This window comes from Betta splendens, chromosome 6 (assembly GCF_900634795.4).
Source record: "Betta splendens chromosome 6, fBetSpl5.4, whole genome shotgun sequence".
NCBI classification, from domain to species: domain Eukaryota; kingdom Metazoa; phylum Chordata; class Actinopteri; order Anabantiformes; family Osphronemidae; genus Betta; species Betta splendens.
This window is the reverse complement of record NC_040886.2, coordinates 6,975,554-6,993,876: the sequence shown is the minus strand read 5'-3', so window position 1 is coordinate 6,993,876 and position 18,323 is coordinate 6,975,554. Positions and strand designations below refer to the sequence as shown.

Sequence of the window (18,323 nt, the reverse complement as noted above, 5' to 3'; positions counted from 1 at the left end):
CCCTCAGGGCGCAGTGATATATTAGATGTGTGAAAAATAAATTGAATTTACACTCTGCTCAAGGAGCATCCAAAAAACGCAATCTCTTGTTGTGTCTGAAAGGGCTGTTGGGATGTTTGCGTTATTAAACAAAAGCTTGAATATCGCAACAGTCTCAAAGGTGTAAACCCAAGGCAAATATGAGTGTTTTTGTACAAAATAATGTGCCAATCATTGTATTTATAATTAAGATGACAAAGCTAAAGACTTTATAAAAATATTTTTATTGAGCTTTTTCTGTTTTTACAACAGATTTAAAGGTGCAACTCTGATTTAAACATGAAGAGTCTAACATAAAAGTTGTTCACCTATAATTGCAAGGGTCACTCCTTCTGTTAGGGTGCATTTCCCATAAGGCATTGTGCTCTAAACTTGCATATAATGCTGAATGCCGTAATGTTTAATTTATTCCGCAAGAAACACTGAAACAAATAGCTGAAAGTGGTTAATAAATAAAAAGTACAGCTGAATGCATTTCTCTAAAAACAACAAAGCTGAAGATCTTGAAGCAAAGGAGTAAGATACATATTACAGAGAAGAAAAAACATAACTTAAAAATGCTTTTTTTTTTCAAGTTACCATCTAGAAAGGTAGACTTGCAAAGACATCAAAAGCTCAATGGTAATCATTGAAAAGGTCACTCGTTCTCAGACAAATTTCTGTTGGGGTGCCACACTCATTCACAACTCACTACCCATAATGCATTGCGCTCTGAATTTGCATATAATGCTGAATGCTGTAATATTGAGTTTGCTTCTTAAGAAAAGCTTAAGCATTTTAAAGAATAGCTAAAAGTAGTGAATACAAAGAAAGTATAGCTGAAATGATTTATCGATTTGTTCTTATAATGAAAAGAACAAAACTGAACAGCTTTTAGTAGAAAATTTAGTAGTTATCCACATTTATTGAAGCATCTAAAATTGTAACATTGGCAAGATCAAACACCACCATTATTAATTATTGGAGGGGTCACTCCTTCTCACACCATTTTCTGTTGGGGTGCCACAATTGTTTACAATTCACTAACCATAATGCTTTGCGATCTAATTTACACACACTACTGAATGTTTTAATGTTGACTTTATTTCTCAAGAAACAACAATTTAACAATTTGAAGAATAGCTGAAAGTGATTGATACAAAATGGACGCCAGGATATATCTATGTAAGTAAAAGGCGAAGGTTAAGAGCCTTTTCTGGATTAGTAAGTAATTTATGTAGATGTCTAATCAATGGGGCAAAAAAGTTGGAAAAAGCTTAATAACTTGAATGAGAAAGCCAAGGACAGACAGAGTTCGTCTGAGATCTTAGCGTTGTAAGGGCTTCACTCAGAGACCACCATGAAGCGGATTCAAATTATTAAGAGTTTGATATTAATGCAGAAACATTAATATACCTCAAAGTTGGGACACAAGGTTTGTTTTAAAGCTGAAACCACGCTTGTATCAATCTAGTCAATGCCAGATGTCAATTTAATCAGTTATGAACAACAATAACAACTTTCTTGTGATAAAACCAAATCAGTCTCTTATGCCGTAAATTCTTGTCGCGGTTCAATGACTTCTGCTTAAATCTGAAAAACAATGCACACAAAACCAGATTCCTTTTAACCTTTTATTAATCTATCACTACTGGATATGTGAATAACACAATATGGAAATACTCAAATAAACAGAACAGAATATGAGAAAGCAATCAGAATGAGATGATCAACAGTGAACGAATCAATGAGTGAAAACACAAAGAATGGTCAAGACCTGAGTGTGTGATGGCTTTGATCAAGCAAAAATATTACTTGTCTCTAACTAATGCAAATCTAAGGATAACTAATGAATTTGGAATCTTCATTTTTAGCGCTTTGAGAAACACCAGACTTCTCAGAGGATTAGAGATGTTCTTCTTGCCTTAGTTTGGAGCTGTAGCCGCTGTGCAGCGTCTCCCATTACCGGCTTGGTTGAGCAGACGTGCTGTTAAAATATAATAAAAATTATAAAATTGTCCTTCGTATATGACAATACCTACGTAAGCACTCAAGCATGTGGTTAGATGTCAGCACAAATGTCAATGTGGTTACAAGTTACTGCAAAGGCCAAAGCTTTAATGATAAATGCACACATGTTTTCTCCAACAGATGGCTGACGAGAAACACAATACAGTGAATGCTGGAAGCAAGTGATAAAATTCAAGATTCAAAAAGTCTCTTAGTCCCTGAGGGAACTTTGCCACTTATGATTCACAAATAGAAGGGTAAATTGAAAATAGCAAAACATAGAATAGAATAGAATAGAATAGAATAGAATAGAATAGAATAGAATAGAATGCCTTTTTGTCCCACAGCAGGGAAATGTCATCAACAGCCAGCTTGACCGGAAGCGTATTAGCAGTCCTCGCCGATGGCTTGACAATTTAAGATAAGAAAAACCTTTGATGGTCCTACTGTGGGGAAGTAACTTCACGCAACCGCAAGTACAGATTTAGAGAATACAGTGACAAAACAGTTTGTGTTGGCACAGTACAATGCAGTACAGTATGGCTTGCGAAAATCCTACTAGCACCGTGTCCAGAGCGCAGCCCAGGACAGAGCTGGACTTCTTGATGACCCTGTCCAGTCTCTTCCTGTCCCTCACTGTGATGCTGCTGCCCCAGCAGACCACACCCTACAGGATGGCTGATGCCACCACAGAGTCATAGAAGGTCTTCAGGTGTGCCCTCCTCACCCCAAAAGACCGCGAGGACTTCTGCAGAACACAGCTGTCCGTGTTGTGTCTGAAGCACCCCCCCCCCCCCCCCCCAATCCTTCATATCTCTACACAAAGGCCAGTGGTGTGAGGTGACAAAAGGTTTGGAGGCAGCTGCTGGTGGGGGGTTGTTGGTTGATATTGAAATGTGAGTTCAGGTCGTTGACCCAACTCAGGTACCCCTCAGCCTGTGGGTGTGGTCCTTTGAAGCCAGAGATGGTTTGCAGGCTCCTTCACACCTCACTAACGTTGTTCTACCTGAGCTGCTCCTCCATCTTCCTCCTGTAGCTGGCCTCTTCTTCTCCTTTAGCAGAGCTTTAATATCAGGGTGACTCAGGGCTTGTTATTGGCGCAACACCGAACCCGCCTGGAGGGAACGGTGTTTTCACAGCAGAAGTTGATACAGTCTGTACAGTCCTGTCTGCTCTGTTAAATCCTGCATACGAGATTAAGTGGAATAGAAGATGGATGGATGGATGTTAACACCATCCTGTGACCCAAATGGCTTCTCCATGGTAGTTGTCTCCCACAAGCTGAAGTCGGAGGTGACAGGGCAGTGTAGGCCGGCCTGTTAGGAGGACTCACCAGCCAAAATATAAGTGTTGCGGGCCAAAATAAGAGCCATCCCTCTCTTGACACACAAATCAGGAGGTTTCAACGTGCACGTTTGTTAATTTCCCTCCCAGCAGTGCAGGCCGGGTGGTGCTTATTTGTGGTGTTTTACTGTGTGTGTGCCTGTGTCCAGACCATGGACACAGGCACACACACCTTCGAAGCAGCCCTGCAAGGCATCATGGTCTCCCTCTGTCCCCCTTTTAACAGGTTAAATGTGAGCAGGCTTCCTTTGAAACAAAGTTGTGTAGTGGCAGGAGATGAACCAAATTGTGATCTGTCTTTCCCAGAGCGGGGAAGGCAGTGGAACACTGTCACATACTTTAGCTTGTTTACACAGAATTCATTTTTGATTTCATTACAATCAACTGTTTATATATCTGGTCTCTTGTTCACTTGACAGTAAAGATCATAGAGCCACTACAGAACAGCAAAGGTTGTTTAGATTTAATCATCATTCATCTGATTAATATAGAATTTTGACATTTTCCTACCATTGATGACACATTGTTTTCTGACTGACCATGACCATGTTGGTATTCGACAGAGCCTTCTTCCTGCAGTTTTTTGTTCTCCCCCCTCTTCCTGTATCTTGTAATGTTGACAGTTTGGTAGGTCTTGCTCTTTACTAGCGGTTCCTCTTTTCCGTGGTCAAATCAGCCATCACTATAGTTGAAGTGCGCGATTCATATGATGTTTACGGTAACAGTGTAAATATAAGCGTTGGCAGCTCAACCCTTAAGGTTATGGGTCAAATGCAGAGGACACAAATTCAATAAAGTGTCTATCTTATCTTATTATTTACTGTCACTTGGAAACATACTGAAAACTGATATTTTATACCTCTAAGTGAAAATGGTGATATACTAATTTGAGTTTTAGAAGAGAGACCACTTGCATTGTTAATACATTTCATTAGTATATATTTCCACAAATACTTTATTAATTTCCAAGCAGTTGTATTTATGTAGATTATGTAAAGTAAAAAACACTGTTTAGCCAAGTAAAAAAAGCCAAGTAAAAAAGCCATTGTATTTATTGGTCAAAATGCAAATAGTGCAAACACAGAGCCTTCATATATAATATAAATAAATGTATAATATAAAAATGAATATGTACTAGACATACACCGTTGTTGTGCTTCTTGCATGCACAATAACATTCTGTAGAAAAAAGCAAAAGACAAAAACTGTAAAAAAAATGTAATAGACAATACATCACTTTAGTCCTTCACATTGATTCTAAAATTTAAAAATAGGAACTCTGCAAATACAGAATTCCCAGATGAGACAACTTAAAAGCAATCTCGGCAGTCAGACTATCTGGCAGTCATGGCTGCATCTGCTCCATGTGTTGACCCCGAAAACTGGCTGGACAGGGGCCAATTATCCTCTTTATCCTTCACAGCAAATGAATAAAAACACAGAAGTCAGCAACAACAACAAATACAATAAAAGTCTACAGATATTTTTCTTTTATTTTTCTTTTGATTCCTTACCCTTTGCCCTTATAGTAGTTTTACTCTCTCTTTTAACGTCAGGCACATCCGGAAACTAAAAAGTTGATCTCAGTTTAGTAAAAGGAACAATCACTTAAAGTGTAGTTGAGAACAAAAAATAGGTCAAACGGGGCTCGCGTGTGTGTGTGTGTGTGTGTGTGTGTGTGTGTGTGTGTGTGTGTGTGTGTGTGTGTGTGTGTGTGTGTGTGTGTGTGTGTGTGTGTGTGTGTGTGTGTGTGTGTGTGTGTGTGTGTGTGTGTGTGTGTGTGTGTGTGTGTGTGTGTGTGTGTGTGTGTGTGTGTGTGTGTGTGTGTGTATTAGATCGAAAACAGATAAACATTGAATATAAAAGGTTGAACAGTTCCATGGTGGCGTGAAGCCTGTGGGGCCAACCTCGTTTGCAATCAGTGCCATCATACTTCTGGGAAAGTTTACTCGAAAATGTTTTCACCATGGATTCATAACACTAGTCGCAAACAATCTTTCTTACATTCCATCTGCATGAGACCTGCTCCAACAAGCAAATGTTCCAACGAATTTAAAAAGTATATAATCTATATCTACTATATCTACTACTAGGATCATATGAACCCAACCCCCCAAAAAAAGCCCTGATGGGAAACATGTGGAGACTTTGGCAAGAGCAAGATATTCTTAACACAGAACTGAAAGTACAACAGAATGTGGTGGGAGAAAAGGAAGGCAGGAGAAAGTTGTCTAAGAGTGCAAAGGCCTGCAGTTCTCCTGCAGAGGCAGCTGTGTTCCCTGCTTGTTATGATGAACTTGTAATGAAACTGCTTTGATTTGTCTGAGATTTCCTATAGCTTTTCTCTCTATAGTGTAATGAATTACCTGACACAGGTTTCCTTTTATCCACTCCATAAAAAGCTCTTTGGTGACACCCAGAACTTTTTCCTGTGGGGACACGACGACTTGCCTTCCACTTCCTTGCCTCTTTTTTTACCGGGAGGCCGTCCACGTTTGACGGCCTTCCCTGTAGTTTTGCCTTCGTTGGAGAGGCTCCTTAGTGTGGCGTTTTTACTCCAGGTGATTCCAGACGAATCCGGCAGCTCTGTGGAGCTGGTGGACCAACTCGTTCGATCCACCTTGAAACACATCTCAGATGAAGAGCTATGCTTGGATTTCCTTTTTTTAACTTTTTTCAGCTTAATGTTAATTGGTGGGAAACTTTTCTTCCATTCCTCGTGAATCCGCTGCTTGACTGAATATGTTCCATGGTACACAGGGTCTTTTGACTGGAAGGCTCCTTCCCGGGAACGGACTTTCACGCAGAGAAGCTTTGGGGCAGTCTTTCCTGGTGGAAAGGAAACCGACTTTGTTCTCCCGCCAGGTAACTTCTCTTGAGGGGAGGAGCCGAACAATAACAATTCTACGGTCTTTGTGGTTGGAGATTTACCGTCAGGAACATCTTTTTTGGAATCCAAAGTTTGGGACACAGACTTCAGATCAGAACTTTTTGCTCCTGTTTGCTGGTGTTCAGCAGTCCCACTTTCTCCATGGAGCGTGGCTGTGTGGGGGGAGGATGCAAGGTTCATTTGCGGCGGTCTTTGGGGGGAATGCCCGGACTCTGTCACATCTGTGGATGTCCGCTCATCTTGTGCACAATGCTCTTTGTCGGTTGACATCTGACTTCCTACTTCACCACTAAAGTTGTCTTCGATTTCCCTATCGCTAGTGTCTGAATTCCCTGATGGACTACCTCCTGCCAATATCAACTCAGTGTCTTCGTTCTCGCTAGTGCTTGAATGGCCATCACTTATGCTCACATAAGATATGTTATTTAGATCTTCAGCAAAATGCAAGTCGTCTTCAGTTAAGTCAATGATTTCTTCGCTGCATAGCTCAGAATGACTAAATAGAGTGCAGCTGATCACGTGAGTCTCTTCTTTTAAAGCAGAGTGGAAATTTGTGTCAGACTCAATTGGACAAATTTCGGCTTTTTGTGGTGCTGTCGCCTCATCAGCAGAGTCTGCTTCACTTGTGTGTTCTTTCTTAACCTGGCATTCACCTGCAAAAGGCACTTGCGACACTTCCACTGTTTCCAATGCCCTTGAAACACAGTCAACCTCCTTTGGGGGTGTTTCCAGTAACAAGTCTATCACTGGGATGTCTGAAACCTGGACCTGACCCTCTAAAAAAGTGTTCTTGACCTCCCCTGGATCACTGTCCACGTCTGTGTCCTGTTGCTTCACCCTTTGTACTTGTTGGAAGATGCGTTTGGCCTCCTCTGGGGACAAAACTTTGATATTAAAGGAGTAATGAGGTTCATCTGAAACTGCACAGTCAGTCTCGTGAGGGGAGAAAGACTCGTTTGAGGTAGTAAGTGTCAAGGTCTGTTTTTCATCACCGGGGTCGACCGCTGCATGCTTAGTAGTTATCGAGATGTCATCTGTTGTCTTCGTAGCAGTTTGTGCAGGAGTGTTGTCATTAGGCCCTTCTTGATCTGGCTGCCTGCTGCTCTTTAATGTCTCAAGGCCATTAACCAGGGACCGCGGGAAGCCAAACTCCTTATCGATGTCGTCTAGCTGCTCGTTGACATTCAGCCATGATGATTTGTAAGGAGGAGCTGTGTAAACGTCACCATCTTTTAAAAAATGATATTTTTTGAGTTCTTCCTCAAAGCCCAGTTTTATTTGTGATAAAATAATGGAGTCTGGTGTAACATGTGTGTTAAAGAATTCTTTAACTTCTTGGGTTATAGCAATGTACCCCTTAAGCTGGGATAGCAAAAGATTTGAATCGCCACCCCAAAACATGTTCAATAGTTTGAGCGTGGAGTTGGCATACGCATCATTCTGAATATCCTTCTGGGATTTTTCTGTAGCCTCTATTAGCTCATTTAGCTTTTCTCTATTCCAAGGGGTTGTTGGGACCGAGGAGAGATCTACTGGTGTTTCGTCGACATCAAGCGGTTTGCTTTCTGGCACTTTAGCATGAACTTGTTTTTTAAAAACTGTTGTATTGTTCTTCTTGTGTGCTTTCAGGTAAAAACAATGTTGAGCCTCAGTGACATTTGAAGTCAGCAGTGTTTTCAACAGCGCGTTAGGATCAGGTGAATTGGAAGAAGACACGGTCGTACTCCTGCTGGATGCTGCTGATGGAGTGATCGGACGGTCGCTTGGCCTGACTTGGTCTGCATTTACTGAGCAAACCTCATTGTCTTTGCATGAATATGCAGCCTGCTTGGTTGTCGCTACCTCTGGCAAAATGCCTGATTTTCCAGAGTTAGAGGAAAACTCATCCATTGGGGTGCACTCACCAAACTGACTGGGGCTAGGTATGCCAGGCTGGAAGGTTTCCAGGGACAACGGTTGCACAACAGCAACAGCTCTCGTCCCTGTGCGCCCAGGAGACGTGAGAAGGGAGCTGTCACCTGGCGAGGAGGAGGAGGTGGTGGATTGGAGGTGGTCGTGTACGTCACGGGGCTGCTGACCATTTTCTACAAAAGATTGTGCGTCGTTCTGTGGCGAAAGGCTCTCGGCCATATGTGCTAGATGCCGACATGCATCCATTGCAAGTGCCCCCTGATTGCTGTTTGACAAGCCGTCGTTTTTCTGTGGCGAAACAGTCTCGGCTATTTGTGTTAGATGCCGAGCTGCATCCACTGAGAAACCTCCCTGATTCCTGTCTGACAAGCTATTATTCCCACTTCTGTTACCTGTTGTTGCGGCACTCAAACCATCCGCTACCCGCTGTGGTCCTGGCGTGGCGCTGTGGCGACTGGTGTTAAACCTACAATGTGTATAATAGCGCAGTAAAGGCTGAGGAGCGATTGGACGATAAGTCTTCAACACAGTTGATCTCCTGGGTTTCCCCGCTGCAGCGTATGTCTTCTTGACACGTGTATAAGGCTGTTTGCCAGCATTTTGTACAGTTTTCAGCTGAGATTGGTATTGTTGTGTTCTCTGATTCGAGTTGGTGGCATAAAAATTCTGACTGCTTGACAAGGAGTTGCTGGTTTTTCTCTGATGGGTGGCTCCCTGATAGTCTGGAGGGGGGGTGGTAAACAGTCTATCGTGAATGATGTTCTGTCTGGGACTCTGGGGATGACTGCTCTGTCCTGTGGGTGCTGTGCTGGAAATGGGCAAACTGGTGCCGGCCGCCTGTTTATGCAGCATCACGTTTTCCGTTGCCATATATGGGTCTGGGTTTACATTTGAAAGCTGAGCCCTGTGACCTCTGTAATGCTGAAAACCATGTACAACGTTACCATCCTTTGTGTGACAGCTTTGTTTTCTGTTGGGAACTGGGGACTTCCAATAGAAAATGTCCTGTGTCTGTATGGCATTTGTTATCTGGAAGCCCTGTAGAGTCTGGGTCGATGAATTCAGAAATGAATTGTGATGAAACTGCTGCTGATTGGCAACTTGAGCTCCATTACTGAATGACAAGTAATGGTTTCCACTCTGAGGACTATTGTTCAGGTTTTGGAAATGCTGTGAAGAACCATTACTCCTTCCTCCGGTTGGCTGCTGCAGGGACGCTGCCTGATGCGGAGCAACTGAAGTCTGCCAGTTTGACACCTGTTTGTTAGCTCCATCCTCCATCCATCCGTTTTGAGCTTGTTGGCCTCCCACGTTCACTGTCTGGTACCGACATGAGCTATTTGTGTTCCCTGTATGCTGATTCCTCATAAAATAAAGGGCTTGCTGAGCATGTGACTCTGGTCCTGCTTGTTGTTGCTGTCCATTCATCCAGGCAGAAGACATGTCAGTCCTTTGGTAGGATGAAAACATTACTAACCTGCAAGAAAAAATAAAATATATTAGCATATTAGTTTAAAGTCCGTACAGGTCTCAGACACTGAGATTGTGGGCACCTTAAATACATGGGTGTTCACCTAAACAATAATCTGGACTGGAAAAACAACACAAACTCTCTGCACAGGAAGGACCAGAGTCACCTCCACCTGCTAAGGAAACTGAGGTCCTTTGGTTGTCAGAAAACCTGGACCTTGGTTGGGCTATTTCAATAACTATATCTTCTTAGTTTGAATCAAAAATAAATTACCACATTCTACCCTTTATCCCTTAAATGCACCAAGAATTCTGTGTCACAAAATGCGTGCAAAATAAGTTAGAGAAGCACAGGACAAAATAAACTAAACAAATGCTGTTATCTGGCTGTTGTAAAATGCACCTAACCGTTAAAAAGCACAGATAATGGTGAATTAAGAAAAGGGTTATGTTGAAAACATAATGAACCATTACCATAAAACATATCACACAAACAAGCTTATTCATTCTATGCAGTGAAGCCTGCGAGCCTTAGCTGAAGAGCCAGGAACATGTGCAGGGCATAAATAATTTGGAGGAACGTCAACTCCCTCTCACATGTAGGTGTAGTAGAAATTCAACTCAGAGGAAAGTCCCAGGTGGCAGTTTTTTGTATTATTAAATACATAATTTTGTATTATTAAATACATAATAATTCATATTATGTGTATAATTAATATAATTAATAATAATAAATAAAAAGTATTAGTGTGTAGTATTATTTAATGTTTAGAAACAAAGACCAAGTTATGCTAAACACCTAAAATTGTATAGAATACTGTCAATGGTAGTGAGAATTGAAAGTGGCTAGTCTTTGACGTCTGTGCAGGAGAACTGGGCTTGTATTTCACACATGCAGATAGTCCACATATGCACGTGTGAACGGGACCTCTGTCTTTTTGTCCCGTGTTGTTGTCAACGCAGGACAGTCTTTTATTCCACAGTGGTTCACACTTGGACCTCATTTACATGAACATCCAAGCTTCTTAAGTAACGGGGCATGCATTTATGCATTCATTCATTTCATTCATTCATTCATTCCCTCCTGTCTGTCTGTCTGTCTGTCTGTCTGTCATTGTAATTTTTGAGGTGTGCATTGACTTTACAACGCATCAGCCCAACTGCCCATGTATAAATAAAACAAATACATAAAACCCCACTGAACTCCGACTATTTTTCTTCGACTTCTGATCCTGAGACGTGAGCAGTATTTGTGAAACTAGCTTTCACCTCAGAAATCGCAGCTCTGCTCTGTGTCATTGTGGGGGGTTTCAGAATTAAATTATAAAAAATAATTACAAATTAACTAAACGTAAACTGACAATATATTGACAACGTGATTGCTCTTGACACACTAAGGCATGATGGCAGTATAATGAAATATGTCTCTCACTACTCATCTTGACTGATACAATGCATAAATCGGATGTCTTCATTCTTTCGCAAAAATACGGTTCCAAAAGCTAGGTTCCCGTTTGAGAGACATATTATTTAACCTGATTCCTGCTAAGTTTATCACACTGTGATTTGCTTGGTCAAACAAGTCGCCGCCACAGTTTAGGTGCGCGATTGTAGCATGTTTACGGTAAGCGAAAGCATCTGGGGGACTCATTCTGGGGTGCAGCGCAGCCGCATCAAACTTTGTCATGTAGCACAGGCGTGATAAAACAAAGTGCTTAAACGCCGCGTCTACTTACTTTTGCGCCGTTGACATCAGCTGGGACGACGCACACGTCCGGTCTCCGTTGAGAAGAAGAGTCTCCGATGCCGCCTCTCGTTCATCGACGCTGCGTTGCCTGTGATCAGTGCCAGCGTCGGTCCGGAGGTGTCCTCCTCGTCCTGGAGAAAGCAGGACTGTGCATAAGCCCCTCCTCCAGCTTTAATAATGCCCGCCCCCGAAATAACAGGACAGCTGCGCACAAAACACAGCGGACCCAAAGGGAAATGTGAGGAGCTGTAATTAAGTGTGTGCATGTAAAATGATGAAAGACAGAGAAAAATAAAATGTGTTTTTCATCTTTTCGATATTAAAGAGAGTCATTCGGGCCACAAGAACAACGAGTTGCACCTTCCAAAACTTCGTGTCTGCCCGAGCATCACATTACTTGACCTCATTCCCGCAAAGCTCACTACACAAGCTGCGATTTGCCTGGTCAAACCAGTCACCGCTATGGTTTGTGTGCGCAATTGACACAATGTTTACGGTAAGCGATCGCAGCTGGGGGAATTGATCTGAGGTGAAACTCCGCTGCACCGCACCAAACTTTGTCACGTAGCGCGGGAGGTGACAAAACTAAACAGAAACTCGACCAATGCTCGCACCTCGACATCACTGCAATGTCAGCACTATTTTTTGAAGGCGCACACCGGTGGGTCATCACCCTACAGCTTTTTACCACATTCATTAACTTACTTTTGCACCGATGACGTCAGCTGGGACGTCGCACACACACAGACTCCGCAGAGAAAACCAATCTCGGATACTCCAGTTTGCGTCACTTCTAATGAGTCTCAGCGCCGACTGGCACGGTGTCCGTCCAGTCGTGGAAAGCACGACAGGGCTGTGCATACGCTCCGCCCACTTCGATGACGTGACCTGCTCCGCGGAATGACGCCCACCTCGCGATGACCGTGACGGCCATCCGTCATGGATAAGACGCACCCCACAGCCCCCGAAGGGATGCTCCTTCAGCTACATTTATAGGAAGCAGCTTCCATTGTTCAAATGAGCGCCCTACCTTTAAAGTCTCTCAAATCAGTTGTCACCTGATTTAATTGTTCCATTTGGCTTTGAAGTGCATTAATTCTGGAAGTGCATTAATTCTGGAATTAATGCACCGTGTGCATGCAAAGTGATGAAAGGTGAGAGAAGCATGACATTCAACTGTGTGGAACACAAAAGTAAGAAAAATGTGGCGACTAAGCAACATAATAATAAATGGTGATGGTTATTGTGTAAGCATCAAGATTGTAAAACGTGAACATAAAACTGCCAAAACCTGTTTGTTTAAGCAAGACAACGATGCAAGAACATATGGAACCAGCGAGCTGAAAAGACTGAGCATTTATCATCTCCATGCACAGTACAAATGATAAGGTTTTCTTTTCTGTCCTTAGCTATTGGGTGCAGAGAGTTTGTTCTTAGAGATATCTATTTCTTAACATGTCAAGCCGACCTCGATTAATGTCCCGAGAATTTCCAGGAAGCCGAATGGATAATGGTATTTGGCCACCTTTCCTTTGAGTAAACATCTGTTAATATCACGCCTTATTTGGGCATGAGGAGAGATCTACCACGGCCTAGTGGTTTAAAGCAGGCAGCGTTCTGCTCTCTGAGACACATGTTTGTGTCTGGACAGCTCACTCACACAGGCGAGCTCGGACAGGCTCTTCTCTGCCTCTCTGTCTCTAATTTTGATTATACTGTCTCATCATATCTAATAAATTCACAATTATTGATTCGTACTGTAAGGCTGTGTCTGTTTGAATTTTCTTGAAAAGTTGTGACCCCTGGACACACGGCGAACGTCGCAAGGTAAGAGCGTTTTGCTTTTACTGTGCCTAGACCAGTCGTAGGCGAATGCTGGTAAGACTGAGTGTTAGGAGAGAGAGAGAGGCAGTGAGGAGAGATTGCCTGTGCGTGAATTGCCGTGTGCGTGTATTGTTTCTGTTTTTATAAAATGACATGGTCTATTGACCTCGAAACATGAGATACGCACGGAGTAGAAACTCTAAAGTCAAGACTAACAGTCTGTATTTGGTTAAAAAAAAATGTAATGCCTGTGTAAGTACAAGTAGTATCTGATGCAGAGAATTCATCAGATTAATATCACTTATAAACTGCTTTGTTCATAGGATTGAAAATTCTAAGATGTACTTTGTACTTTGTATGGTACTAAAAAAACGCAGTTAATGGTTTTGCATTGTGTGGGGATAAGAAGACATAAGGATTTTGTTGGAAAAATACTGCATTTAATCATTGAAACATATTTTGATGAAGCCTTGTTAGCTGTGCTGTGGCCTTGAAGTTTCCTCCCTTCTGCTCTGCAAGAAATAGGGAGTACCTGTGTAGCATCCTTATCTGATGAGCCCAATGCTTGCTTTGTGCAGGAAATATTTCCCACGTTCTGTGTGACTATGCACCTCCCAGAATGCAATACATATTTTGAGCTGAATCCTTGTCTTCTCTTCAGTGAGAGGAAGTTGCCTTTGCTGTAAACTGCTCACTCCTTGCAAGTAAAATCCTGAAGACGGTCTCAACTGATTGTGTCTGCTTTATTTAAGATTTACAAAGGGAACTAACAACTTCCCTAACAGATTTGCTCACCAAATTACACAAGTGTTAATATATAATATAAATATAATATTATTTATGCAGAGTTTGTAGAGGATGAGAAAATTACATTAGGCTTCAGATGATGTGAAGTGTGATTTTGCCATCATGAGACCTGAAGGTAGAAATACTGGTGACAGCTCTTTCTGTTGATATATGATGTGTGTGTGTGTGTGTGTGTGTGTGTGTGTGTGTGTGTGTGTGTGTGTGTGTGTGTGTGTGTGTGTGTGTGTGTGTGTGTGTGTGTGTGTGTGTGTGTGTGTGTGTGTGTAATACAGGTGTGTGTGTGTAATACAGATCTCTACTGCTCTGCTGTCTGGGGCTCAGGGAGCCCCTAGGCAGGAACGGGCCCACTAGTCCATGGCAGCGTCTGTCGGCTGGTTATTGAGGATCAGGGGAATTGAGGATGGGGGTGTGAGTTGCTGTTAAGATCAATTTTAAACCGTGATGAGGAACCTTTGTGGCCTTTGTTGTAGAAATTTGTAATAAAGAAGCTGATGAGAGAGTAGTCTTTTGTGTGATTATTGTAATAACAGAGAAAAATAAAAGATGACGAGGAAATAAAATCAAAAACCATCCTGGGAGATCAGAACATAGACCACGAAGGTGTAATGCAAAGATTCCAAAATCCTCAAATTGCTTCTGCCTTTTGTTTGTTCTCTGGCAGGGTGGATTGTCTCTCTGGTCCAATCAAACGGCATACTCTCACTCATAAGTCACAATATGTGGTGTTGTTCTAGTACCGTCTGTACTGCTGGAGTCTCGCTATCTGAGGAGAAGGAGCACAAACGTCAAGAGACAGAGAGAGACACAACTGCTCGGCCTTGAGGTTCGGGGAGTCAGATAAGATCTGTACAGTATGTACTGATTGTTGAATTGTGTTGGGGAAATTCCCATTAAAGAAGCTGACGAGAGAGCCTTCTTTTGTGTAATTTATTGTAATAACAAAAATAATAATTGTAAAGCAAACTAAAACACTGATGTGCTTAATCAATAACCTGAAGCAGACAGAGGAGCACCTTCAGCCGGAGGCTGATCAGTAGGTGCTCCACACAAGGCCACCAGAGATCCTTCCTGTCCGTGCAGCTCCACCCACCCCTGTAAGGATGGACTTTTCATCATGTTAATTTTGACCGTGCTGGGTCAAAGGTCACCTGCCCTTCCACCCTGGCCTCTGAGGTCATATGTTGCCCTCTGGTGACAAGGGTTAGCAAAGTCAGGGGTTACCTGTGGGGGAGCCTGTTCTGCAAAAGCATTATAACTTTTACTCAGTCTGCACGCAGCCTCCCAACTCCACTAGTGGCTGCTCTTATTCAGCCTGCAAACGGCTCTAGGCAGCGGTTCTAGCTGTGATGGGTCTTTCTCATCCGGTATGTGGCACTGTGCAGCAGGCCTCCCTACGTCCATTACTGAGCTACTTGCATCCCGGACCCATCAGTGTAAGGCTTTCTCGCAGCCCACATCTGGTTGTAGCGTTCCAGTCAAACCCACACGGCAGCCGATCGGCCGGTTCTGCTTTGGCTTTTGTTACATAAACAGGGCTGTTACTTGCTCACCCTGTGGGTGGAAGGGGGCAACTAGGGTCATGCTGAGCCACTTCCAGCGAAACCTGTGTTTCTTAGGGAGAGAGATCCCATGATGGGGAAATTCTACGGCAGCAAGGAGACACTAAATAAGACAGTTGAAGAGATTTATTGATAGAGATAGTACAAAAATGAACATTTTTACACATGCCGTTTGTCGTCTCACTGTCTGCACTAAAACCCTTGTTACTTTCTTCAGCTTCATTTTGTCATGACCTTGACCTTGGTTGAGAGACTGTTGGAACATTGTGCTGTGATTTCATAGGAGTTTAGAGCTGGTGACGCATTATTTCACAATAGTTATTTGTGAATATGTGTAAAAATGTTTCTTTTTTGTACTCTTTCTATCAAAAAATCTCTTCAACTAAGCAAAAAAGAAACATTGTTGGAAAAATACTGCATTTAACCATTGAAACATATTTTGATGAAGCCTTGTTAGCTGTGCTGTGGCCTTGAAGTTTCCTCCCTTCTGCTCTGCAAGACATAGGGAGTACCGGTGTGTAGCATCCTTATCTGATGGGCCCAATGCTTGCTTTGTGTAGGAAATATTTCCCACGTACTGTGTGACTATGCACCTCCCAGAATGGAATGCATATTATGAGCTCAATTCTTGTCTTCTCTTCAGTGAGAGGAAGTTGCCTTTTCTGTAAACTGCTCACTTCTTGCAAGTAAAATCCTGAAGAAGGTCTCAACTGATTGTGTCTGTTTTATTTAAGATTTATGGGAACTAACAACTTCCCTAACGCCCATGTGTGCTGGTTTCTCCCTAAGATGGCTAAGTGAAACACAACGTTGAAGTGGCTCAGCTCCCTGGACATAAGATCATTTTTTTGACGATTTAGGGTGTTTTTCATCATTATATCTATTTTTATCTTGGCCCATCTACAATCTCAAAACCAGGTCAGGACACTTCTACCGTGTCTTTTCACTCAGAGCAGGGCAGCTCCTCTCTGGGCCTCCCCTTCCCAAGGTCAGGTCACAGGCAGGTCTGTTTGCAGTAGAAGCTTCACTCCTACACTCCTGCTTTATCTCGGTCAGTAAAAGACACTGTTGTTATAATGGTTTGGTGGTGCTACTACATTCTTCCTTACATAGTGCCACAGTGAGTGCTGTTATAGCAGGTGCTGTATTGTTCTACAACAGTATCCCTTTAAATCTGAGCAGAAATGACTTTATGAACTTTGTGAATTATTCCACAACAGCAAACAGCTGCATGGACGACCGGCTACCTCACCAACGGACCGCGGTAGGTGAGACACACTGCGTGTGTGATTGTGTGTGTGTGTGTGGGGTGGTGGTTTCCAGCACTGGGGCCCCTCAGGGGACCGTTCCTCTTCAGCCTCTACACCTCGGACTTCACATACAACACCAGCAGCTGTCACATTCCGACGTTCCCCAAGGACTCATACATCGTTGGCTGTGTGTCTGAGGGGACCGAGTTTGGGTACATATTAGTCATTATAGACATTGTGGACTGGTGTGCGCTCTACCACTACAGCATAAACACCAGTAAAACAAAGGAGATGGTGACTGACTTCAGGAGAACAACACGTCACACACCGGTGAACATCCAGGGCTCAGACATAGAGACCGTGGACAGTTTTAAGTACCTGAGTGTTCACTGGACTAATGACACTGATGCCCCGTACAACAAGGGTCAACGTGGCCTCCAACTTCTGAGGAGACTGAGGTCTATGTGTTCAGGCCCACGTTAAGGACATTCTATGACTCTGTGGTGGCCTCTGTCGTCCACTGAGGAGACTGAACAAAGTCCACTGGACTCTGTGGAGGAGATGGGTGAGAGGAGGATGTTGGCAAAGCTGACATCCATCATGGACAAGTAGCATCCAAATCCACCCTCTACAGTACGTCTGGACAAGACGTTTACCCTTGATGTTAACCCTTGTATTAAGACACTGTTTTCTGGTGAGACACTATGCCTTCACCATCCCCCAAGATATGGAGCACCAGAAACCCTTTCTTCTACAACAGGACTGTGCTTAAAACAACAACACGCATTCCAGAACTCTACATGCAACATCAAAACCCCAGGGATACATTTAGAGTGACACTTAACGGAGTTCCGCTCTGTTTATCTGTAACCCCATCCACGGACTGTCTCCATAATTCTTACCAAGATCCTCTCTTTAGGCTCTGTCGTAAAATTTGGAATGTGCACTCACTAAAGAAAAATAAGATTTCAGTTGGACCCAAAGTTCTGAATTGGACACACGGGGACCTTCAGGTGTCGTGAAACTGACACCGTTGTATTCAGTGGACAATTTAATCAATCCAATCCTTCCACTCATACAAAACTATAATAACTAATAATTATAATTATAAACAATAAATGGCTAATAAATATAATAAATAATATTAATAAAAAAACGAAATAAACCAAATGTTACATAAAAGGCTTTGAAATGTTTTGTGTCTGCATAAACGCGAGAAGAGTGACTGCAAATGTCTGAAAAACTGAAAACAGATAACAAAAAACAAAACAAACGTTGTGCCTTTGTTTTGATTTCTATTTTTTATTGCACATTTGTTATAAGTATATGGTTGTATTCAATCCTCTTTTTTGTGCTTTTTGGTGAAATTACAGTGCAAACCATATGTGAACTTGTTATTTTTTTGTAAATAAATAAAGCCTTTCCACATTTGAGAGAGACCTGAAACTGTGTCTTTTATTGCTTCCTTGCGTCAGACCGCTACAATGACACTC

General features: G+C 42.6%; 1 protein-coding gene and 1 long non-coding RNA gene across 8 annotated transcripts; one reads left to right on the top strand and one right to left on the bottom strand.

Annotated features, from left to right (window-relative positions):
• Positions 1–391: 391 nt before the first annotated feature.
• Positions 392–12,236, bottom strand: si:ch211-106e7.2 (uncharacterized). 7 transcript variants are annotated; one of them, XR_005897836.2, is made up of 5 exons: positions 12,096–12,234; positions 11,380–11,521; positions 5,739–9,650; positions 4,887–4,941; positions 3,796–4,787 (listed from the first exon to the last, which is right to left on the bottom strand). XR_005897836.2 is itself a non-coding variant. In XM_029152758.3 (5 exons), exons 2-3 carry the CDS (start codon positions 11,394–11,396, stop codon positions 5,756–5,758), a joined length of 3,912 nt encoding a protein of 1,303 aa, XP_029008591.1. In that variant the 5' UTR covers positions 11,397–11,521; positions 12,096–12,234; the 3' UTR covers positions 3,796–4,787; positions 4,887–4,915; positions 5,739–5,755. The 7 variants fall into 7 exon arrangements, 6 of the variants coding, with proteins under 6 accessions (XP_055365478.1, XP_029008591.1, XP_029008589.1 ...); XM_029152758.3 differs by having other exon boundaries at positions 4,887–4,915; XM_055509503.1 differs by lacking the exons at positions 3,796–4,787; positions 4,887–4,941 and adding an exon at positions 392–2,005.
• A 33-nt stretch (positions 12,237–12,269) lies between these two features.
• LOC129604208 (uncharacterized) lies at positions 12,270–18,263 on the top strand. The gene is made up of 2 exons (XR_008694902.1): positions 12,270–13,217; positions 16,801–18,263. It is a non-coding gene; the product is annotated as an uncharacterized LOC129604208 (long non-coding RNA).
• Positions 18,264–18,323: the final 60 nt, after the last annotated feature.